Here is a 24,947-nt window from a genome sequence, read left to right as displayed (position 1 = left end):
AGTAGCTTCTGGGATGCGGATTTCTAGTTCACCGTGAAGATTTTAGCGCTGTATCTCCAGTGTACGCGTGCTGCGCAGGGAGGAGAGGTTGGGAGGGCCAGGTGAGTGGGGTCGGGTGGATGGAGGGAAGATATCTTTGACCAGGAAGTCAAGTATAAATGGTCCTCTAGAGTCCCATCATTTTTGACACAACTCAGTGCTGATTCTTGGATGTTCTTATATTGATTCAAGAAAATCCTAAAAGGTCCATCTTGGTGGCCGCCAATAGTTTCAGGAAAGAAAAGGCCAAGCAGTACTCGAACGCTGTTGGCGTCCGGTCGCCAAGGAGACGGACTGTTCCATGCCTGCTCAGGGGGTGGCCTTGATCTCCTTTCCTGCTCGGACCCGCAGCACCGAGCCCCAGACACACTCCGAGGAACCAGCGGTGCTCACCTGCGCTCTCGAGGCTCCTTGCAGCGCGGGGACGCCGCGAGGTGCGCGCCGCCCGCTCCGGAGGTGGCCGGCATCCAGGGTCCACCCCAGGGCTTTGGTGGTGCGGCCCGAAGTTCGCGGGGGACCTCAGACGTGCGAACGAGGCGGGCATCCAGCCTTCGGGTCGACTCCGCGGCGACCCCCAGGATGCCTGAGGCCGGGGACTCCCGCCAGGACCTCGCGCGATGGAAGAAGAAGCAGCCGGTGCACCGCACGGTCAGCCAGATCTGCCCGCCCCCTCGGCGGCCCCTGACGGTGGCCGACATCCGCCCCGGCATGGAGAACGAGAGGCTGGGTGTCGTGCGGGACTCCATGTTTCAGAACCCGCTCATCGTCAAGGTGAGCGACCCAGACCCCCACCACCCTTTCCCGCTCGCCCACCACCCGGCACCCACAGTGCCGAGAATTTCCATCCGTCAAGCCCTGGTCTCCTGGTGCCGGGTTCGAGGGCAGCGTCGGGGACTCCGGCTCTGGTCCAGACAGACCTCCGTACGGTCAAAGGCAGGTCGCGTCGCCTCTCTGAGCCTCGGTTTCCTCATCCTCAAAGTGGGGTGATAATGACACACATGAACTGGAGTGACTGGGAAGATTGAATAGGGTGGTCCTGGCGCAGCGCAACGCTAGCGGCCGTGGTTTCCCCAGCAGCTGGCGGTGACCAGGCTCCCCTCTCCCCCAGTCTTTCATTACCACCGGCAGACCCCCACCCCCGGGTGAAGGCCGCCTTGCCTTCCTCCCTGAGCCTGGGCTGCTTCTGTGCAGCAGGTGCTGGGTGTCTCTCCTGGACGGAACACATCACTAGTTAATTTCCGCGCATTCTTACTCTTACTTACCCAATCACAACCTTAAAGAGAAAAAGCGCGTCTCTCTGACCTGAGAGGCCCCGCTGGCACTGGCAGGGCGTTGCGGTTTTAGTTAAGACACCTTGCCTTTTATTGTCCGCTCCTGCGCACGTTAGTCTCTTTTCCTGCCTGGTGGGAACCCGCGCGCGGTGGTGGCACAGCCACAAAAAAAGTCAAGGTGAAGTTTGGTGGTTGGGGTGCAAGCCATAGAGCAAATTTATTTTGTACCACTGGAGGGCAGTGTGCTTTTAAAAATGCGCTCAGTTTCCCAGGTGCGCGCCGGGGAGGGCGCAGCTGGGAACCAAGAGCTCAGCAACCGGGATTTAGACGCGCCCAGCGTTGGTGAGATCGCAGAGGTTTTTGTTGTTGGTGGTGGTTTTTGCTGTTTTGGTAAACGGAACACAGGCTTTCTTGACACTGCTAGAATTAGCAGAGTTCACTGGCTCCGGGGAAAACACGGATTCTCCTCCCGTCTTCCCTGAGATACGTTCCCGCAGAGGGTGGATACCGCAGAGGGAGGCCGTGGCTCAGGCAGTGCCTTTCCAACCAGTAGCCCCCCACCCGCAGTGGGACAAGTTCCTTGACTTACCTCTAGGTGAGAAGAGCCACTCTCCCCGGACAGACGGAACAGACAGCTTAGGTCCACCATTCTGGGATTGAGAAGAGAATCAAGCTCACCACCCAAACAGCTCCTAACGGTCATTGCTCTCATTCAAGTGTAACCAGTAGTCCAACTCCTTCCTGAATACACAATGAAGGGCACTATAGTCATCCACCCCAAGTGACTTGTATTTTTGTGTGTATTCATGCATAAACATATAGTGCACATATATATGTGTGTATATACACATGCACATAAATTTTACATGAATCGTACATACACGTGTCTATGTTAGTATAGTATGCATATGTATAATATGTATATAATATATACATGGTATAATGTAGCTTAATATATGCACATAGGCGTAAAACAACGTGTATCGATATGTATGTAGAAGCCCCCCTATGAAGTTCAATATTTGGTCTCTGGGTGGCACTAGCAGAACATCTTCCAGGAAGAATGGGATTCCCTGATTCCTGCACCGGGCTTAGGGCTGAAAATGTACAGGCTATGGCTGACCCTTGACTGCACCTCTGTCTTCGGGACTGGCAGGACTGTCCTGGCCTTTGGAGACTGTGCAGGAGCAGCAGTGGACCCCTGCCCATGCTTTGTGGTGACTGACCCTGGGATTCTCGTGCCAGGAACCTCCAGGCAGCAGCCTTCCCAGGGGCTATCCTTAGGTCCTTCCTGTAGTAGTCAGGTTGATATCCACATTTCATTACTCCCCACATCCTGCAAGATCTTCTAGCAAAAGCTGAACTAGTCAATGTCGGTCACCTGGATGTGACTATTCCTTCCAGACCTTCCTACAAAGCAGTGCCCTGTGGCCCCCTCTGCCTGACTTTGTGCTTTAGGTTCTGGCAGAGCCTGGGTGGGCAGCTACTTCCACTGTTCCCAGACCCAGCATTATTTTTACTGCTCAAAACAGTATTCTGTACATGAAAGAAAATTTGAATTATGAAACTTCGGGGGGTGGGCTTTTTTAACAAGGGGGGAAATTGAAAATGTTTAAGACTGTATAGTCTTCTTCTCATTATGATGATGATGATGATGATGTTACTGAAATTTCTGTTGAGCCAGCTTGGATTCCTTCACTGAGGCCCACCGGGCTCAGTGGCCCAGAGTTTCAGGTCCTGTGCTAGCTGTGCCTCCTCATGTGTGGCAGTGGTCGGGAGTGCCTTCTACCCTGGGTGTTTTAGAAGTTGACCAGAGCTGAGGCATGTTTTGCTTTTGTCTAGTCTAAGCCTGGAGCTGTGCATTTCCCTTGGAGGAAGATAGCACCTTAGAAACAGTAGTTTATTCCACCATTTTGGAGGCTGTCGCTTGAATTGTTTTCTGCAGTGGACGGAATCAGCATTGTTTCATTTAAAATGCAAAGACACTGACTGAACAAACCCAATACTGGTATTTCCCACCCAACAAATTTACCAGGACGAGTGCACATCAGTTATTCGAGAACACGTCTACAAGGTGCCACGGTAACCAGGTGAAAAGTGAGACTCTCAGACATCCAAGCAGGTATTTTACCTTACAAATGCTCAACAACTAGCTGCCTCATTTAAAACCAAGCCAACCCGTTATTCAATGGGATTTAATTGCACCAAACTGATGTTTTATGTGGTTGCAAAAAGATGTAAATAGTTTTCATTAGAAGGGGCCTCTCCTGCACTGTATAAAGCAATATGCAGGCAGAGTATTCCTTCCAATGTGACTCCCTGGAAGAATAAAATTAAATAAAGAACCAAGCTTCTCCTCGCTTGATTCTCATTTCCCCAGAATCTTGTGACTCAACATAGAATCTGGCAACACTAGCCTTCAAGGCTCCCTCACAAAACCTGTCAGGGGCGCACCCTTCCTGCCGTCGGGACTCCGCTGATATCCTGTCAATACAATTATGGGGAGAGACGGCGTGGTTTGCTCCACTGACAGCCTGGAATCTTCTGTCGCGCTGGAGAGGCAGGCTGCGCACAGGGGTGGAATTTATTGAATCGAGCGCCCTTGGAAAGTGCAAATGATCATGGCACCTGAGTTTTTCATAATTTATTACTGACTTTGTTTTTCTGTGGGGGTTTATGTCACAAATAAGAAGTGCATGCATTTGTGAAATAGAGTCATAGACTCACACAGCATTTGGGGCTAGAAGGAAGCTCACGCACAGCTAATCCAACTCTCTTTTTTTGGAGCATATTAAGGTGTGGTGAGGCGAAGAGACTTGCCAGAGGAGCTGTTCTGACCTGGTGGTAGAAATGACACGAGGCACAGGTCTCCTGGCTTCAGACCCCATGCTCTCTTGGCCTCAGCCCATGATTGGTCAATCAGTGAACACACAGGTTATATCCCGCATAGCAGACAGTCAGAAACCATCACAAATGAATCTGATTCCAATATCATTTTCACTCAACCTTCCTTCTCAATGAGCTCTACTGGTTTCATGGGACTTGTTGCTAGCAAGAGATATTTACTAAATGTTTACTAAGTGCCTAGTACATTCCTAAGCTCTTGGGAGCATAGAAACAAGTTTAGAACTCAGCCCTTGCCCACAAGGAATTAACCATTTAATATTTAGCTGGGGAAATGGGACACACACACCCAAGACAGGCAATGTCCTGATTTACCCGCTGTGAACAGCAATACCCAGAAGGGTTCAGATTTTGAATCCATGGGGAGGGAACCCTGGCAAGACTCAGGAAGGCTTTATGAAGGAGCAGACCTGGAACTGGACCTTAAAAACCGGGTTCATAACAGCATGAGAGGCTGGAAAAACAAAAAACAAAAAACCAGCCCTCTGGGGCCAACAGAGTCCAGCCTCTAGATCCTAAGCGTTAGTAGGCTTTGCCTTCGACTCAAGTCCAGTCTGTAAGACTTGGGCTGCTGGTGGGGTCGTTACCACTATTGTCACAACGAAGCATTTATTTAGAATGTTTGAACTGGACACTCTACAAAATTAGGCAACCACACCATGCCCACTAAGAGCTCAGCATCACTAAGAAATGTGGATGCCAGAGAAAGAGGTGCCTAGGCAGAGACAAGAGCAAAGGTGGCCGCAAACAGCGACACAGTGGTGCAGAAGTTCATGCTGGTACCCCAGCACAGGTTAGTGCTTGCGTTATGTCTGAGCACCATCTGAAAACGCTACGGTTTTCTCTGCTGAAGAGAATAGGCCTTCGATTGCTCCAGTCCCTTTGTAGTCAGTTACAATGTCACAGGAGAAAATAAATGTTAGGAAGGGCTTAGGAACATGCTGCCATCCTAATGGCCGGTCTTGGCTGCAGGGAGAAGGGTTCTTTTTTCTAGGGAGTACCAGGGTTTCTCCATCCTTGCAACTGTCTCTCCCCCAGTCCTTTTTCTTCTTTTTGATTCAAAGCTTTCCCCTTCCTGGCACCCAGACAGCCTTCAGTGGGTGGAGGCTGAAGCAGTGCATGCTCCCCTGCCCAGGACCAAGGCCACTCCAGGCAGCGGAACTGTCCCCTCTGCTGGCTTGGCACCAAGGCCCAGCGGCAGCTTCTGAAGAAGGGGTGCTTGGCTTTGAAGAATTGACGAGGACGAGACCTCAGAACTGGGGTTCCCTCCCACTGAATTAAGCCAACATCTGTTTCCGCGGCTCTCAGGACACTGCTGTGATGTGGTGGGAGGACCATTCCTGTAGAAAGAATTCTGAGGCCTGGTGAACCTTCCAGAGCATTCCAAGCTCAGGTGTTGTGCATCGTGAAGGTCAGGATGCTTCCTCATTATGTGTGTATTTTTAATTTTTGCGGTGCTGGGTTCTGAACCCAAGGCTCACACATGCTAGGTGAGCTCTCTACCAATGAGCTATACCTCCAGCCTCTTCCTTATTTGAAAGAAAGTTTTCTTGACCTGAAACAGTCCCTGCACAGGAAGCTTCAGACCCTGTTATCTATTGCATTGGGTTCAAGCTGTTGTGTGGTCTCCAGAAGCATCTTTTGTCTCTTAAGATGACTAATTTCAACCCCGTTTTAAGAAAATGCATCTTGGCTGGGGTGTGGATCTCTGGTAGAGCACTTATCCAGCGTGCTGTGGCCCTGGGTTTGATTCCCACAACTGCAAACAAAACGAAAAAACAAAGAAAGGAAATGCATGTGTATTTTAAAAAGTTTAATAAAATAAACAAACAGCATCACCTGTATCCTTCCTGACATGCTAACCACAGAACCCACCAACCTGTCAGCTGTGCTTTAAGCTCACTAGTTTTGAGGTGTCAGTTCTGTCTGTACTTGGGATGCTGGTACATGTGTCCCCTGCAACAAAGATCGTGACTCAGGACTTTGGGTGGGGGGCCAATGCACCCGTGCGGGACAGCATGTGCTTCTAGTCCCTGAGGACTGGCTCCGGCAAGCCTTGGAAGGCTGATGGGCTCTCCCTCCTGCCCAGGGGCCTCAGACTGGCTGGGTCGAACCAAGGGAGGTTCGGTGCTCACCATCTACTGTACCCTGGAGTGCTTTTCCTCTGACTTTTATACTTGAGAAAGAAAAAGAAGGAAAGGAAAAAAGAACAAGAAAAAAAAGTGTCTGTCATTGTTAACAATTCGACTTTCAATGAAATTGTCCCTGGATGCTTCTTTGGAGCTCCTGCAACAGTGCAAATGAGGAGTCTGTAGCTATTGTCTTCAGACAACCACAATAAACAGAAATCCGTTGCTTGGCTGCCCAGGCAGATGTCAAGCCGCAGCTACCTGGCAGGAGAGAAAGGCCTGCGTGGTGGCTTCGGGTGTCAGGCTTCAGAGCCAGCAGACAGAGTTCTGCCTGCCACCTCCCCCGCTCTGCCACCTGTGACGCTGAGAAATTGGGTCTCTGAGACCCAATTTCCTCAGTGTGAGCGGAGGTGATGGTACTTAGCACCTGGACACCAGGGAGTCCTGAGGGTTCCCTGAGTTGACCAGGCAGTGCCTGGCCAGGAGCAGTGAGCACTTTGCCTTTCCCATCATTCTGACTTCAGATCTTCAGGTTCCTCAAAGCCACCTCATTGTTCTCATCAGCCGAAAACCCTGAACATGGAGACAAACCCTCCTCCATGTGCTTACGTTCTCCCCTTTCCTGCTGTCCTTGAACGACACTGCCACTGGCCCCATCCCCCACACCCTGCCACCTTGTCCGGCTGGGCACGCTCTGGTTAAGTGCCAGAGCCTTCCGTTTCTGGAGCTGTGGTTTTGGGCAACTGTCTTGATTTCCCGAGCCACCGTTTTCTGTTTGAGGGGGTGGATGGCTGAGACCCACCTTGCCTCCTCAAGGCTGCGACGGAGGCTGATTTCAACGAGGCTACATTACGGGAAAGACGCTGACATTCTGGAAGCAGTCTGGAGGTCCTCACTTGACGGAGGGCGATTTTGCTTTCCTGGGAACTTTCGTTTTTGTCTGGAGACATTTTTGGTGAATGCAGCTGGTGGGGCCTGCTGGTGCCCGGCAGGGATGCTGCTCCACATCTTGGAACTGCAGAATGTGCCTCCCACCCTGCGATGAGGAATCACCCAGCCCACGTGTCAGCCCGCCGAGGCTGAGAAGCTCTGAACTGGAAGAGGCAGACGCGTGGGGGACTCATTATTCCTTTACCACAGCCTCTCGAAAACGTAAAACAAAAATTATAGAAACGAAGTGGTTTGGTTTTAATTGCTTCTCTACCCATTATCTGCTCCTGTTTCCCCTCCTCCCGCGCGTCCTGCGCTGTTTCCAATTCCCCCGTTCGAATGCCCTTATTGGTGTGGCTTACGTAAGTTGGCTAGCTCTTGTCTGTGGATTGCCCGTCTCTAGCCTCACCCCCGCGTTGTAGTTTAAAAACATAAAAAGCTTTTCCAGTGATCCCGACAGAGTGGCTCAATAATTCATTAGATCAACTAATTAACATAGAGGCTGGCTTGTTGTGATCACTGACCGGCCACGGCTCCAGCTTTGTTTCCCTGCCCCACCAACTTGCAAGGGTTTTGTATTCCTCAGCGTGAACCAACCTAGGATTTAAAACGCAACCGATTTGGTAAACCAGAAATTAAACTCATAGTGGGCCAGGGCCCCTACGCAGACCCTGCCCTCGTGTTCTGACACTAAATGCAGCATTTCAGGGAGGCAGAAACATGCGTTTCAGAAAGAAAACAGCTAATTTTACACCTAGTAGTTTAGAGGCACATCAGGGGTCGGTCAAGAGACAGACACGGGTCAGTGAGCAGAAAGGTCAGCAGGAGCAGCACACGGGAGGGAGAGTGGCCACCAAAGTGGACAATGAGCTGAAAAGAGGGTCTTCTGATCTTTTATAAGAACCAAACAATACATATTTGGGAGGCCAATGAACCCGGGAGCCTACAAGATAGAATTCTTTGTGTGGGTCAAAATCCTCTGGGTCGGTCCAAGAGAATGAGAGTGGATGGTCAGAAACTGTTTGATTTTGAGGGCATGGCCTTAGTGAAAGACCACACCACTGCCAGGTGGTGGCCATTTGGAACCAAAAACAGAGCATCCAAGCCATGTCCCTGCACCAGAGAGAAAGTCCCAGTTAGCCTGAGCTCAGATGCTGCAGGCTCCCACAAGGACAGCGCCCCACTCCCAAAGACACAGACACGGAGAGAGCTGACTTTTCAGCATGGTGTTTCTGTTGAGGGATTTAGGAAGTTTGCTGGCAGCTTTGTTGGTCCATTTTACTGGAAAATGTGTCCATGTCACCCTCACCACATTGAAAAGCCATTGTAAGATTCCCCATTTGTAGAATTTCATTCTCATTTCCCCTTGCCTCCCAGGAGATCTTTATGAAAAGAGTTGTATTTATTTCTTTTGTATGCATTCGAGACTACTAATGAACCCGTCAGTCAATCACCAAATGTTTATTGAACACCTGTATCGTGCAAGGTGTGGGTGGGAACACAGGTTTAAGGATTGTTTCCAGTGAGCGAGGGTCTGGTCAGGGACAACCAGTCTTTGCATGTGAAAAGCAACCACAGCGGTTACTAAAGAAGGAAGGAGAGGAGAGCAACCAGTGTCAGGTTTAGAAATTGAATTGGGAGGAGCAGGAGGAGCGTGGGAGCACCACCCAGCAGCTGAGCGGGCTCGCAGAGCTGGACTGGGGCTGTTGGACAGGTTGGATTCCAGGGGTGGACAGGAGAGGGAGGGTCCCCAGGAGAGGGGCTGGCCTCAGCGTCTGAACCGTGCAAGGTGTTTCATGGCGAGGATGAACGGGACCTCCACTCTGACTCTGAACACCATGAGGGAAGGTGGCAGGGGGCCTACTCTTCACTCACACTTTCCTGAACCCACTTTTCCAGCTCTTCCAGGGTACAGGTGTGGCCGGCACCAGAGATATAGGGTCAACGGGCCTGCCGTGGGCCTTGCCCTCCAGAGCTTACTATCTAGTGGGCAGAAACAGACAGAAGGATCAAGAGGCACAGATGTGGTGACAGCCATCTGAATGGAACCCAGGCCGGCTCTGAGGGCAGCTCTACCTGGATGCTGGGAGGCCAGGGAGGGTGTCACAGGCTGGATGGCTTCTGCTGTATCTTGACACGAAGATTAGGCAACACGCACAGGGGATGGAGAGTGGGGGCAGAGGTGGATTCTGAAGCTTATGCAATTTGGGGATCCTTCTTTAAGAAACAGTACAAAATTATTAGTTGTTTTAGAAATTACGTCCAAAGGCTTAGAAGGAGCCTGGGCTAGCGAGGGACCCCGAAGTCACAGCTTTATTAGTTTCTGGGTGAATCAACTGTTGATGGTAGAAGAAACTTCCAGGAGAAGGGAGGCGTCTTCGGTGGGTGGGGCTGGGGACATGCTGGCTTGCTGCCCTTGAGGGTCCTCGGTTCCTCTGAAGGATACTGTCACTCATTTATTCATTTATTCACTAAGCAGTGACCCTTCCCTGGACCAAGGACCACAGGGATGAGCTCAAGGTGACCACTGCACCTTCTTGTTGGTTCTGGCACCGCAGGGAAGCCCCTGGCCGTCCCTGAGCCTTGTTTCCTGTGCACTTGAATGACTCCTTATCCGAGAGCCAACCTGAGGTCCCCCTTCCTTTATGTAGTTCGCCATTTGCAAATGTCTTAATATTTTTTTTTAGTTGTAGATGAACACAATACCTTTGTTTTATTTACTTATTTATATGTGGTGCTGAGGATTGAACCCAGGGCCTCACACATGCCAGGCACGTGCTCTGCCTGAGCCAGGACCCCAGCCCTGCAAACGTCTTTTGAAAGGGGGCTGTCTCCTACCAGGCTGTTGCCAGACCTCGGGGTGCCTCAGGGACAAGACAGACTTCATCCCTACAGAAGGCAGCTCAAAAGGCCCTGGAGAGACAGACAGCAAGCCCATGCTCCTCGCTTAGGCATCGGCACTGTGAAGGAGTCAGGCTGCTGAGAGGCACATCCCAGGAGGCCGGGCAGCCTCACCCGCAGGACTTGGCACTTCAGCCCAGCCTTCCGCTGCTCCCAGAGGGAGCAGTTAGTCCGTTAAGAGGGCTGTTTGGGTGAGAGGAGGCTGTTTCAGGTAAAATGAGAGGCCCTGGAGCACTGGAGGAAAAGGGAAGCGCCCAGGTGAAGCTGTGCGGGAAGCTGGAGGGCCAGAGACCTGCAGGGTCAAAGCAAGAGGAAGGAAGGAGGCAGACACCAAAGACCTGAGCCTCATCCAGAAATCAACAATGGGTCTGTGATGACAGGTGACCGTGCCTCCTTCTGAGGCTGGCCGACCAGTGCCATACTCACCCACCCCCGCAGGGCACTGTGAGTTGCTGGAATATCAATTACATCCTGGTCCCCCCCCAGGCTGATGTTCCTGTGTGGCGGATGCGTGCTGCCACATGGTTTAGGCTTAGCAACTGCGATTTGTTTACTTTTTGCAAGTTAAACAAGCCCAAGTCTGAAGAGCTTGGTGCTGCCAGCGCATTGTTTGAGGAAGCCGGCAGGAGCGGTTCTGAAGGCTCCCTTTGGGCCGAGTGCTGGGCTTTGCAGCTGCTTCCAAAACTTTTATAAACTGTCACTGAAGAGTTTGCTCTCTCTGGAGGCAGAAATTTGGAGGTTTAAGCAAGTCTTTTAAAAACTCCCTTCGAAGAGGAAAGCGCCTGCTTGCATTTCTGTTTACCGGGCCGTCACTTGCTGCTCCTGGCTGCTGGAAGCGCCCAGGCTCACCAGGCAGGATGCTCATAGTCCTGCTCTCTGCAGAGGGACCTGAGTAGGTGGTGGAGCTGGGAGTCCAGGTTTCCAGGGAGCTGCTGACTGCAGACTCCTCCATGGAACACACCAACTGAGTGCCAGGCTTGGTGTGACCCTTCCGATACAGCAGGTCCCTTACATCTTTGCAGCGATCCTAAAAGATGGCATTACTGTTGTTCCCATTTTACAGTCAGGGAAGCTGAGGCATACAGAGATTATATAAGTTGCCCACAGTCGTTCAGTTAATGTGCAGAGAAGCCAGGCTTCAAGCCAGGTCTGTAACCCCAAAGTACAAGGTCTTTATCACTCTGTAAATCAAAAACCTCAGTGAGAGCATTCGCTGAATGCCTCCCAAGTGCCCAATCCCCATTCCCCTCTCTCCCTCATGGTACTGGGGATCTAACCCAGGCCCTGGAGCAGCTAGGCACATGCTGTACCACAGAGCTACACTCCCAGCACCCAAGTGCCAAATCTTTTCTATACATCATGTCAACTCTGTGAGGTCCACATTTTGTGCTCAGACTCAGTAACATTCCCAAGGTTGCACGGAAGACAAATGGTAGCGCTGGGGCTTGCATGGTGGCCTGTGTGATCCCGCAGCCTGTCAGCTCCTTCCATGATGTGCCACCCTGCCATTGCCCTCCCCTGTCCTGTGGGAGAGAGGAAGCCAGTCCCTGCATATCTGTGTCATCTGCATCTGTCTCCGTCTCAAGGGTCAGTTTCCTGTTCTCAAGGGAGTTAGGTCCACTTGGGCAGATAAGCTGCACCTGCGCACACCGGGCCCCAGGAGCTGCCCACGCCAGGCTGGAACCCACAGGGCGGAGGGTGTGACTGCCCAGACAGACAGGACTGCTGGGGTTAGGAGAGGAGAGGGCCCATGGCCTGGGTGGCCCTGAGAAGCCCAGTGGAATGGCCGAGGTCATTTTAGAAGTGTAGTGTGGCCAGCCAGGAAAGACCCCAGAGGTCATGAATTTGGTCCCACTTGGCCCGGAAGCATGATATAAAGAAGGCAGCAGTTGGGGGGGGTCACCTGGGAGAGAGACCTGGAATCAGGGTGGAACTCTTATAGAGTCCACACCTATACTTAAAAATATATATATGGCACAAAAGAAAAAGGAGCCTGGGTACTTGGCTTCCCATAGAGACTTGCGTTTGGGGTTTTTTGAATCATGTGCATCTGCTGGCCAGGGAGCTGGGTGTCTTGGGGGACCCCTTCATCCAGGCTGACCAGGATGGCCTCCCCCTTTCAAGAAGAAGGTGCCCCTCTCCTCGCACCCCTGTCCCTTCTTATCCCTCCCTAATCAGAGAGAGCAAATTGTTATCAGATTAGCGCCAGCGATGGAAAGCACAGAGGCTCCCCTTGCAGTTAGTTAGCATTTAGATAGACTGGGCTGGGGGCCCGCCCGACAGGCATCAAAGCCCGTCTCAGGGCGGCGGGAGGGATTAATTTCTTTAACCAACAGGCCTGATCTGGCCTCACTCATTACCCTGCCTTGTCAGAGTGGATGCTGATTCCATTGAAGATTAGACCATTTAGGCCTTTCCCTCATTTTCAGCCCAAACCGGGGCTATTGAATTGCACATTCTCCCGAAGCCCCGTCAATACTCAGAGGCCTGAGGTTCTAATTCTGCTTCATTTAAACTTCATCAACTTTTCCAATCAAGTGGAAGGATCCGAAATAGGCTCTGTGAGCAGAAAGGCCCGGTTCCCTTTGTCAGATAATTTATTCTGCTTTCTCTTCCCCCCCTTGCTCTTTCTCTCTCCAGCCTCGTGCCCCAGCCCCATCTCTCGCTGCTCCCCCCTCCCTTATCCCCGATGCTGAAAATGAGATTACAGTATTTAAATGACTATGGTAATCAATCTGGGGACCCTGAGCTGAGATTGAGGTTAATTTTTCTTAGCAGAACAAAGAAGCGTGATGCCTTTGGGATGTGAAGGTGCAGTCTGGGTTTCTTGCTCATGCTTTCTCCCCACCCTGAAATTGCAGTTTTAGGAGTCTTTTCTTGTTACTAACTAGGCTCCGAGTGTGATTTTTAAAGGCGGCAGCCCCTCAGAGAGCAGAAATGTAATTTTGAGCTGATAAACAGCTAACGACCTTCAATCAACAATTTTAATAGGAAAAAAAAAAGTCGCTTACATGGTATGAGTACAGATCTAATGAAAGGGTGATCATTTACCTTATTTATTTTTAAACACACACGGAATAATTTCCCACTGTGTTAGAACTAGTAATTACAGCCATACCGTGCACCCATAAACTTTTGAATGAAGAATCTTGTCACTGGGGTGGTCTTCTCCCTGGCAGCTTTTGCTGCTATAAAAGTTGAGATTTTGTCATGTTTTGGCTAATTGGAATTGGGGTCGTTATAACATTGAAAATCTACATGAAAGTGACTTGTTGGATTGCTACCTGAAGCAGTCTCCAGCTGAGCTGGCCAGTCATGCTGCGGGAACCCCCCCCCCCCAGCTTCTAAAACAGAATCAAAATATGTATATTTCTTTCTCTTCTTTCGCTGTCTTGTCAGAACTGTTTTACATGCTGCCACCTGATGTTATCTTTTATTTGTGTCAGGAGAAAGGATTTGACAAGTTCAGTATACAATGTTCATTTGGCAAGGCAAATTTTTCATACCAATTTTGAGTTAGGAAATGAAACTATCTTTCAACAGAATGAGCAACATCATTTTTGGACAGACTTATTATGAGAGAGAGGATTGCAGAACTTTATTTCCTTGCATGATCCTGAGAAGTCTCATACATTTTGTAAAAAGTAGGTTTCCATCTCCACATGGAAGTCTTCTTGGGAGAGATGAGACTCACCTTACCGCCTCCAAACAGGGATGCCTAGACAGTGTCCCCCTCCCGACTCCCCACTGGTTATTAAAAGGCTGGAATAGATTGTTGCTCTTCTGTATTATAATGACTTTGTTTCAGACCCTTTAAGCTGTGGGTGAATTTCTGACAGTCATCCACATTTGCAAAGCAAAATATTTAATAACTGTCATTGTCTGAAACAGCAGCAAAACCATCCACAACCCTGTTTGCGAAGAGTAGAAACCCCCCCCCCCATATCTGCTATCCATCACTGTTTGCCGAAAAAGGAAAACCATCTCGCCCTTTATGCTACCAAATTCATTTGGGGCAGTGGTTTATGGTGACATTTTTCTTTCTTAAAGCAAATATTGACTCACCATGGGGAAATTAAAACTCCATTAGGCATTGCTACATTGTACAGCAGGCCGCATTACAGCAGTCAAGCTACTATTAATTGGTTTCTTCCTCAGGAATAATTCAGGGAGGGCAGAGGGAAAGGGGAAAAAGAAGATGGATCGAACCCATAATTTCTTAAAATGACACCGTCTAAATCAGCAAAGGTGATCATTATGTGGTTATTAATCTAAATATAAAGAAGACGCTGCCTAATAATGGCATGAATTTATCAATATAAAAAGCCTACCGTTGAGTTATGTCCAGACTGGGGAGAGTGCATTTGAAAACACAGGTGGGCCAGCCTCACCCAGACATGGGCACCTCGGAACTGGCCTCTGCGGAGCACAAGAGGCCCGTTCTTTGGTTTGGTGCAAGAAGTGTTTCTTCTGTGCCCGAAGGTAGCAAGGCTCCCTTCCAGCCTACTCATCGCTTCCTTTTCAGCGTGAACACTTTGCTTCAGGGCCACTGCCTGCTCTGGCCATCCCCCATGCACCTCTTCCTGCCCTGCCCAGCCAGGCCTGCACCTGCCTGCTTTGTCCACATGCCCAGCATTCCCGCCTCTAGTGACTGCCCTCTGTGGCAGTCTCCAAACAGTCTCCTATTTGCTCTCACAAATTGCCACAGACCTAGTGGCTTAAGAACAGCTATTTATTGTCTCACAGTCCTGGAGGCCAGAGGTCTGGAATGGAGGTTCCTTCTGAGGCTGGAGGAGCTATCTGTCCCAGGTGTCTCTCCTTGGCCTGCAGAGGCATCCTTACAGGCATGTGACATTCTTACCTGGGTGTGTCTGAAGAGCTCCCTTGTTTATAAAGACACTAGACGTGTCTAGTGTCAAGTATGACCTCGTATTAACTAATTACCTTGGCATTGACCCATTTCCAAGTAAGGTCACATTCTAAGATAGTGGGAGTCAGGAGGTCAATACATGAATTGTGGAGGCGATTGGTTCCACCCTAACACTCTCCATTGACCTCCTGGCCCTCATTTGCAGAGCCTTCGACTCTGTAACTGTGAGGAAGAGACACATCCAGAGCACCCTGGCAATGAGGGTCCTGCCAAACACGGCTGGGGGGCCATTATCTTGTTGTGCCTAGTTCTGGGTCCTGCGGCTGGGGCACATGCAGTGCTGAGGCCTTCAGCAGGCAGGGCTTCAGGATCTCACTGCCTCTGCACATTGCATGTCCAGCTGAAGAGGCTGTGGTGGTGGAGGCTTGTCACTTTCTACCCTGGACCACATGTGCGCTCGCCCACACACATTGGCCAGTGTCGCAGCAGGCCACCTCTGCTCACTGTCTTCTTTCCATTTACATGTGGCTGCTTTGGGCTTGGGTTCTGGTCCTGGTCTGTGCGTTGGGTACAGAGAGCAGGGTAATCCCCAGAGCAGCATCCTTCATGTTGAACTCGAGGCCTGTGTATTAAGGAGGGCTGGGTATGGTGAGCGTTTAGAGCCCTGAGGTTCCCTTGCCAGTGGGGTGAGGACCACTCAGGGTAAACAATCCCATGTGCTCCTGTGCCATCCTTGGCACTCCACCTTGTCATAGATCTTTAACCTTTAGGCATAACTAACTTGGGTCACTAACCATCTGTATGACACTGCTTGGGAGCAGACTCTACAATACACTTCTTTTTTTTTCTCCCACAGAGCTATTCATTATCCATTCTTCATCCATCCACCCACCCATGCACCCACCCACCCATCCATCCACCCATGCACCCATCATCCATCCATCCATGCACCCACCCATCATCCATCCATCCATGCACCCACCCATCATCCATCCATCCATCCACCCATCATCCATGCAGTCATCTACCCATCCACCTACCCATCATCCTTCCATGTACCCACCCATCATCCATTCACCCATGTACCCACCCATCATCCATCCACCCATGTACCCACCCATCATCCATCCATCCATCCACCCATGCACCCACCCATAATCTATCCACCCATGCACCCACCCATCATCCATCCACCCATCCACCCATCATCTATCATCCATCATCCATCCATCCATCCATTGTTTTAGTCAACAGATTCTTTACAGAATATCCTGTATCCTGTATTCAGTGCATGCCAGGCACTGAATTAGGAATTAAGAAGACACCAGTGAGCAAAAATTAACATGGTCATTGCCCTGTGTAATCTTCCAGTCCAATTAGACAGGTGGACATCAATCAAAGAATCACAAATAAATGTTGAGATTGTAACTGTGATGCTTATCACAGTTAAGCATGAAAAAGGAGAAGTTCATGGTCATCTGATAGGGAAGACTTCTCCTGATTGGAAGGTGGGAGAAGACTTCTGGGAGGAAGTGACAGTTGAGCTGAGATTTGGAAGATTTGGGAAGAATGTGGGTGAGGGTTGGGGCAGATGGAGATGGAGGGAAGGAGGAGGAGGAACTTGGAAGAGCACATGCAAAGAGCCCATGGCAGGACAGAGGAGGAGTGTGAGGATTCTAAGGACTGGGAGAAGGCTGGTGCAACTGGAGTGGGTGGTAGCGAAGGGTGTAAGGCAGAGATCTGGGTCTCCCTGGATTGGATCATGCAGGGTTTTGTTGGAGGCCAGTAAAAGAGTTTGACCTCTAGCTCAAGAGCATTGGGAGCCTGTGAGGGCTTTTTAGGATGGGTGGGGACTAGCGGTAGAGGTCTGATTGGCATTGGATGACCCCTGGCCACAGGTGGAGAATGGGTTAGAGCTCCCCAGTGTGGTCATGGGCAGATGCACTGGGGGCTTATGCAGTAATGTGGGGGGAGAGGCAGTGCTTGATGGAGAGAGGATGAGGAGGTAGACAGAAGTGGGCGAATTGGAGGAATTTTAGGAGGTAGCTTGGCAGGACTTGTGCATGTGGGTTTGGGAGAGGGCTGGGAAGGGCTTGGGGAAGAGCTCATGGTTTGCTTTGTCTCTTTACATCTCCACCTGCAGTGAACATTGAGTGTCTCTAGAGCAAAGACTGTCTTTTCCACGTCTTCATTTCAAGTTCTTGGTCAGTGTCTGGCACACAGGGCACTCTATAATGTTTCTGGAGTGAAGGAATGAGTAGATATAGGAGGGAATGAATAAATTGGTGGTTTAAAGGTCTATTCAGTGATGGGTCGTGGTAGGTACTTAAGATTTCAAATTGTTTCTTTTTCCACAGTGTATTTTTTTAAATGTGCTATCTTTTTTTTTTTTGCATCATCATTAACAACTTTTTATTTAAACATCCCCAGGATTCCCAACTCATTTAAAATTAAAATACCCAACCCCATTTAGAAATAAAAACTGAATAAAAGCACGTAAAAGGTCCCATAATTAGTATCCCAGTTCACAACAGAGTGCTTACTCTGAAAAGCTAGTCACCTTTGTTACAAAGGCACAGCAGTCACCTGAGGTCCAGATACCAACCCCACCGCGCATCAGCGCCACACTGCTGAGGTGCACCTCGACATGCTAGGAGAGCTATGGAAGTTCCCAAGACTTCCTAAGGAGCTATAAATTCTTCCTATAAATAATTTAAGAGACTGGACCTTAAAACCAATATAGGCTTAACAAAAGGGACCAGAACATCCTGCAGGGGCAACTTTCTTGAGGAGGATGATTTTAAGGTGAAAGTCTGTTGCAGCGTCAGACAAGCCAGCCAACTATGAAGTGAGCAACTCCTAGGTGCTAAAAAGTGCTTTCTCACGAGCTCCGCACGGAAGCAGGACCAGTCCTCCAAGACAGCTCCATCAATCTTCCCATCAGTTTTCAGTTTTTAAAAATACATGCTTTACAGCTCAGAAGACATTCTGGACTTGGTTTGTCACCGAGGGCCAATGGAGACCAGGCCAGTGTGTGGAGAGTCCTTACCAGGGTGGATCGGGCGCTGTGGGGTTGCAGCCTGGGGTGGCATCCGGAAGGCCAGCTTCCTCTGCTCTCAGCTCCTTGCCCAGCCCGTCCTCTGGCAGCTCAGGGGTGGCTGTGCTGTCACTGGTGAGAGCAAGTCCCTCTTTCTTCTTTTCTCCAGACACCTTCAGCCCCCTCAGCCTGAGATAACAAAGCCGTTCATTCTTGGGCACGATATTTCAAATTGAGGCCATTCCCCGCCAGCCACACAGCACAACGGGTCACTACAGGGCATCCGGAGTCACAGAATCCGGCTCATACTTCGCATGACACTTCCTTTTGCCAGGTCCTTGGCTTGACTGTATGTCTCCTTGCTGAGTTTTCTATAAAAAGGATTTCCTGGGTCAACAATGTCTTCACATCTTCCATTGACATTGTAATAATTCTTGAATTAGTGAATGGATACAATGTATATTTTCCCTCCTATGCCAACTTGAAGGTACCAATTCTTCACCACTGTTAATTCAACATCAGACTTTTTTTTTTTTTTTTTTTTTTAATGGTGCTTGGGATTGAACCCAGGGCCTTGTGCTTGCAAAGCAAGCACTCTACCTACTGAGCTATATCCCCAGCCGTTGACACCAGACCTTTATCCCTGTGTCGATAACCTTTATCCTTTTGCTGCTGTTCAGCGGCACATTCCTCAGCTCCTTAGAAACTATGTAGATTTGCCTTTTCTTCCCTTCTGTAGTTCGAGTTAGCAAATTCATTCTTGGGAATGATGGATTCAAAGCATAAATTTTCTCAATAGGTGGAAATAATGAGTCATCTTCAGGAACTAACACAAAAGGGTCTTCTTTAAATCCAAATAACTTCATTCTCTTTGATGGAGGAGGATCACGCACGCCATCTTCCTTATTTTCATTATTCTCTAAGTTCTCAGGTGTTTGAGTTATTTCTGAGTCACCAGCTGCAGTGACCAGTTGACTTTCTGGCTCCGCGGTGTCCCCAGGTGCCCCTCTGCGCGAGTTGCGGCGCTCAGCTGTGTGGCTTCTCTGGTCTCTGCAGATTTACCCTGTACCTTTGGTTGACATTTATTCCATGGCATGGAAGATTTTTCACTGATACTGCCACAAAAAACCCTTCAGTATTTTGATGATGTGGTAGTATTCTCAGGCACTGCTCTAGGTGCATTGCCTGTAACTTTTCCGGGTCCTTTGGTGGGAACATGGTAGGTCGAATCTGGGTATGCCCACTATGGGGAACATGGGCCCAATCTGCAGACCATTGCCCATCCCTGGTCCTAACCTTCCACTGTGTGACTTCTGGCATCCACTTCAGTCCTGGCAATTCAGCAGATCCGTCAGCGCGCTCAAGGGCACCTTGACTTTTCTCCAGAAGAGATGCTGCGACTGCTTCATCCTCAGCGGGGTTCAGTGAGCTCATGGAGTTCACCACCCTTCCACCCTCTGCCAGCTGCTCAGCTCCTGCAGTGGCAACTGGTAACTGTAAGCCATGCAGCTGCAAGCTGTGTAAGGTGGTCCCCTTCTTCCAAACATCCATGTTTTTTCTCACAATGCCATCTCCGCTGCAAGGGACATCACACAGAACTTGGTCATAGAAGAGAAGCTCCTTCCTTCCATCCCCATCTATGGTGAGTCTGGGTATGCTGGATGCGTCGTGGTTGACCACCATGATACAGGGACTGCTCAACCTTTTGGCTTGATGAACAAGCGGATAGCAGCGCTTGTTGTCCACATCATTAGGATCACAAATCCCTCTGGAAAGGGAACGCTCATGTCAGCGTGCAGCATTTCAATTGTGCAGTCTTTGATCCAGGTGCTGTGCACATTCCCAAGATCTCATGATGTGGCTGAACATTAAGCAGCAGCGGTGGGATCCTGCTGACTGCTTCCTGTCAGCTGATGTTTCCAGAATCGGTTTCGCTAACCAGGAACTGATGAAACCTTTCCAACTGTGTAGACTTTCTCAAGATTTTCCAACTTAAATTTGTGTGCCAGGCAAGTTCTTCAGAATACCAACTTAGGGGCTGTGGAACTTCAACTTTCTGACCATCTACCTCCAGGTCTTCGATTCCTTGAAATACTTGTTCTTCAAGCAACGTAGTATCTCTTTTGCATGGTTCTTGTAGCCAGTAATTCTCAAGGTGGCTGGGAGGGGCTCCTGGGGTACGTCCATGAAAGGGTCCCACTCACCCTTGGGCACCATCTTGAGCTTCTGGTAGTAGTGCTCAAAGAGATTGTTCTCCTTGATGATCTCGGGGTACCCACCTTCCCAGCCCACCTCACGGAGTTTCCCTTGGGCTACTGCTGCTGCTCTAAATGTGCTATCTTTTGATACCTCTTGGAGAATGAATTATAAATTTTTAACAGTTCTCTTCTGTTTGCTTTATTAACTCTGTTTCCTCAGGTGTTAATTTCTCTTTGTTTTCCTCCATGATAATGATTTTTCTCAAAAGTTGGCTATTTTTGGTTATACTTTATATTTATATTTACAGCCCCCATTTTCTAAATACTTGTTAGTGGATGTTTTTCTCTTCACCGTGGTCTCCCATTAGTGATTGTGGGGCAGAGGTGGGACAGATTGGAAAGTGGGATGAACTAGTAGTTTATCTTCTGGGCAAAGGCATACTCCTGGGAATAAAGGGCACACAGGGGTGCTTTCTGTCTCTCTTTTCACGTTCTCTGCTTTCATCAGATGCACATGCTCTGTGTAGTGAAGTCTTGTAAGGGGTGAGGCTTGGCTAACCTGATTGCTCTGAAAAGTAGAACCCCTCCCCTTTCCAGGTGTCCATTGGACCTGGGAATCTCCCGAACACTCCGAACACTCCAGGCTCTGTGGCCTTCATCCCCTACACTTACTTCTGGTGGAGGTTTCCTCTGGGCTTTTCTTTCTGTTTGTCAAATTCTGTCTGGTTAGCTGTAATTCAGAATTTCTCCAAATTTTCTGGCCCACCAATGGATCTTTTTCTTGTTTTCTGACATTATTTTGGATTTTTTTTCCCTTTATAAAATACTTTCGTGCCCTATTTTGAAAGGGCAAAAGAGTAGGCATGTGTGCTCAGCCCCACAGTATAGAATCTCCATCTAGGATTCCTCCTTCCTAAGATCTTGCAAGCATGACATCTCATGATGAACAAGCAAGGAGCACTCTAAATCATAACCTGAAGATAGTTACGTTTATCTTTAAACAAAAAAAGTTATATAAACGACCTTAGCATTGACTCTTAAGTTAAATGCTGCAAAGAAAGCTTCTGCTGTTCCTGACGACCAGGGCTACCCCAAAGAACTAGAAAACCACTTCCTTGTGATCTGAAGGAGAGTCTTCTGTCCTAGTCCTTCCCACCAGACTGCCAAATCTCGACAGAATCCTTCTCTCAGAGACATCTGGGATCTCCATCTATATGTCAACAGGTAGCAAGCCTTTGACCCCCACCCTGCTGTGCTGGGGCTCGAACCCAGGACCTTGCTCATGCTTAGCATGCAGGCCACCACTGAGCCACATCCCAGCACTGCCATATTTACCTTGTAACAGAAAACGTGTTCCTGTTGTGGTCGTAGCTAAGTAAGCTCCTGCCAGAACCAACCCTCCCAGAGATGACATTTATGAACTCTGGTTAAAATATCTCTAAACACTGCTAGAAGGCAGACACAGCAGGCATGTGAGGCCAACATGTGGAAGAGGATAACAGCTAACAGTGGTTTTCCTGTTTAAGAATGACTTTTAGCCAAAGGTCAGGCTTACTGCCCGTGTTGCACTATGTGTCCAGAATTCATATGGAAATCTGTGATTCTATTAGACCTACCATTGAAGAACCAGGAGCAGAGTTTGGGGGCAACCACAGCCACTGGAAAGTGGGGAAAGAATGGGGAAAGGAGAGATTCAGAGAAGGGAAGTAAAAATTCAGCGAATAAACTCTGCCTACGTCTCTAGATGATCCTTGAACTACATGTAAGTGGGTGACTGTAAAGATCCCTACTAAGACTGAGAACAGAACCTAGATTTGGCTGCTGTTCATTGCAGAAAAGGCAAAGTTTGCAATTTGTGTTCAATCGAATTAAATTGTTATAAACAAAACAAAACCAAAAACTTTCAGGAGAAATAAACCAGAATTCAGGGTCCCTGCAATGCATCAGTCACAATGTCTAAGGTACACTTCAAAATTACTTGACACAGAAAGAATAGGAAAACATGAGTAATTCTCAAGTAAAAAGGCATTTAATTGAGACAAACGTCTTAGCTTATCTAGGTTTGGAATTTGCAATCAGGAATTTTAAGTGACTGTAATAACTATTCTCAATCTGTAAAGGACAATGTGTTCGTAATGAATGAAAAGATAGGGGAAAGAATCAACAAGAACCACAAATGGAAATTCCCCAAGTAAGAATGCAATATCTGAAGTAAAAAAATTTACTTCATCCACTCAAAAGCAGAATCTAGATAACAGAAGAGTCACTGAACTTGAAAATGAATAATTAGAAATTATCCAATCAAGGAACAGAGGATGAAGATTGGAAGAAAAGTGGGGACCCATGAGGAAATAGCAAAAGGTCTGATATGTTTAAATGAAAAAATAATAACCATGTTTCCCTAAGGTTATGTAGCCACACATTTCAGTGAATCCCAAGCAAGATACCTGGAAAAAAAAAAAAAAAAAAAAAAAAAAAAAGCAGAATCTCACCAATGCATACCATGGCTAAGAAGACAAAATAAGATTTTTTTTTTAATCAGAGAAAATTAATGCAGTGTACAAAGGGAACAGCAATTCAAATGGTCACTGACTTTTTAGAAGCAGGGAGCCTGGCAACAGAGACCCTGACCCGGTTTCATTTATTAGAATTTCTAGTCCTTTAAAAGAAGAGCAGGGAGCAGGGAGCAATGTGAGCACATCTGGATTTGGGGCAGGGGAGGCAGACAGGGTGATGTGGGCCAGGAAAGTGCTTCAGGTGGGCAGGACAAGCAGCAGCATATGGAGCTGGGAAGTGCTTCAGGTGGGCAGGACAAGCAGCAGCATATGGAGCTGGGGTGTCGGACTGAGGAGACGGGTGGCCAGGAGCCCACACTTGAGTCTTCTGCCTCGCAGTCCTGCTGGGCGTCAGGCCTACACGTGGCCTGGGGCACAGGCTTTGGATCTGCATCCAAACCCTCCTCTGCTGCTTGCAGTCGGCAGAGCCACAGACACTTTGCTTCACCCCTTCAGTCCCTGGGTCGCTGTCTATAACAGAGGCTGACCTAATGCTTCCCTGTGCGGTGGTTGCAAAGTTCGGAGGAGATACACGTAAGCCAAGAGCAAGCAGCAAAGCTCAGGAAACGCTGGGGGCCCACTAAGTGGCAGTTGCTGTGACCACTGTCAGAATAGCCCCTGGGTCTCCGTAGGGGATTGATTCCAGGACCCCCAGTGGTATCACGATGCAGGTGTGCCCAAGTCCCTTACAGAAGAGGGCGCATCGTTTGCTGTGACCCCCGCACAGCCTCCCATCTACTTTATTTTTTGGTACTGGGGATTGAACCCAGGGGTGCTCTACCACTGAGCCACCTCACGTTGCCTTTTTATTTTTTATTTTGAGACAGAGTCTTGCTAAGTTTCCCACATTGACTTTGAACTTGTGATCCTCCTGCCTCAGCCTCCTGAGTCGTTGGGGTTATAGGCGTGTGTCACTTTAAGCCATCTGTAGGTTAATTATAATACTTAATACAATGTAAATGCCATATAAATAATGGTGTTGCTTAGGGAATAATGACAAAAAACCAGCTGCCCATGTTCAGCACACACATGATTCTCTCTTTCCAAATAGTTTTGATTGTGAGCACAGAACCTGCTGGTTCCAAGGGTTGGCCATATTCTCTTTTGGCAGCGAAGAATCTGCAGGCACCCCAAGCCCTCAATGGAACTTCATTACCCAGCCCTTTGTGGTGTTTCCATGCCAAGTGGTACTTGACTCATCATCCGGGAAGATGGACACCCTGATGGCATGAGTCGGCCACCTGCCTGGTTCCACTTCTCTGCCCTCTACCACGTCCTTTTGGCCTCATGAGGGTCATTCCTTCTTCTTCTCCTTCTTCTCCTTCTCCTCTCCTCCTCCTCCTTCTTCTTCTTCTTCTTTTTTTTTTTTTCTCCAATTTTGAGATAGGCTCTCACTATGTTGCCCAAGCTGGCCATGAACTCCTGGACACTCAAGGGATCCTCCAGTCTCAGCCTCCTGAGTAGCTGGGACTACAGCACATGCCATCAGGCCTGCTCCATCCTCTTTTGAAACCCAACCCTGAGTCTTCTTCTTTGGACATCTTTCCTAACCCCATCTCTGCTGTGAGATGTTTTGTGTGCCCACCTTTGTCTCTGTGATGTCCTGGGTGTGTTTCTGCCATAGCTCATTAAAATGCCTGTCCTTGTGGGTTCCTTGTGGGCAGGAACTAGGTCTTCTTCATTGTTTTATCCCCAGCGCTGGTAGTGCTTGGCCTAAAGTAGGTGCTCAATAAATGTATGCCGAATGAACAAATAAACAGTTTAATGAGCACCTGGGAGACTGTTTCCTAGTAATAGTTACCTTGGCATCTCTCTGAATGTCTAATTTATTTCCAATTCAAACTTTCATCTTAAGATTCAGAGAAAGGCTTTTCTCCATGAACGAAGAAATAGCTTTGTGCCCAGGTGGGTGGAAGGTACGAATTTGCAATTTGGTCTCATCCAGAAGTAAAGTCTCTGCTGTGTACAACTGTAATGACATGATTCTTGTCCATGACACGTATGCTATCAAGTCCCCAGCTGCCTAAGAGCAGCAGAAACACATATAGGAGGCTGTAGGGGTTTGAGGGCTCATTTGTGGTCAGCCTTGTGGTTTGATCACTTGACAAGTGCC

At 48.8% G+C, this 24,947-nt stretch overlaps 1 protein-coding gene and 1 pseudogene across 2 annotated transcripts in view; one reads left to right on the top strand and one right to left on the bottom strand.

Annotated features, from left to right (window-relative positions):
* Window positions 1-556: 556 nt before the first annotated feature.
* Cfap77 (cilia and flagella associated protein 77) overlaps window positions 557-24,947 on the top strand; it is a 123,621-nt gene continuing 99,230 nt past the window's right edge. For both annotated transcript variants that reach the window (XM_047524880.1, XM_047524879.1), the window contains exon 1: window positions 557-810. In XM_047524880.1, coding sequence (XP_047380836.1) covers window positions 619-810 — 192 coding nt within the window. In that variant the 5' untranslated portion in view covers window positions 557-618. The remainder of the gene's footprint in view (window positions 811-24,947) is intronic.
* The window catches only part of LOC124964744 (RNA cytosine C(5)-methyltransferase NSUN2-like), a 48,145-nt pseudogene continuing 41,287 nt past the window's right edge, over window positions 18,090-24,947 (bottom strand).

The sequence above is a fragment of the Sciurus carolinensis genome, chromosome 14, assembly GCF_902686445.1.
Source record: "Sciurus carolinensis chromosome 14, mSciCar1.2, whole genome shotgun sequence".
Classification (NCBI taxonomy): domain Eukaryota; kingdom Metazoa; phylum Chordata; class Mammalia; order Rodentia; family Sciuridae; genus Sciurus; species Sciurus carolinensis.
The sequence above is the reverse complement of the archived record's forward strand: the minus strand, read 5'-3'. Positions and strand labels throughout refer to the sequence as shown.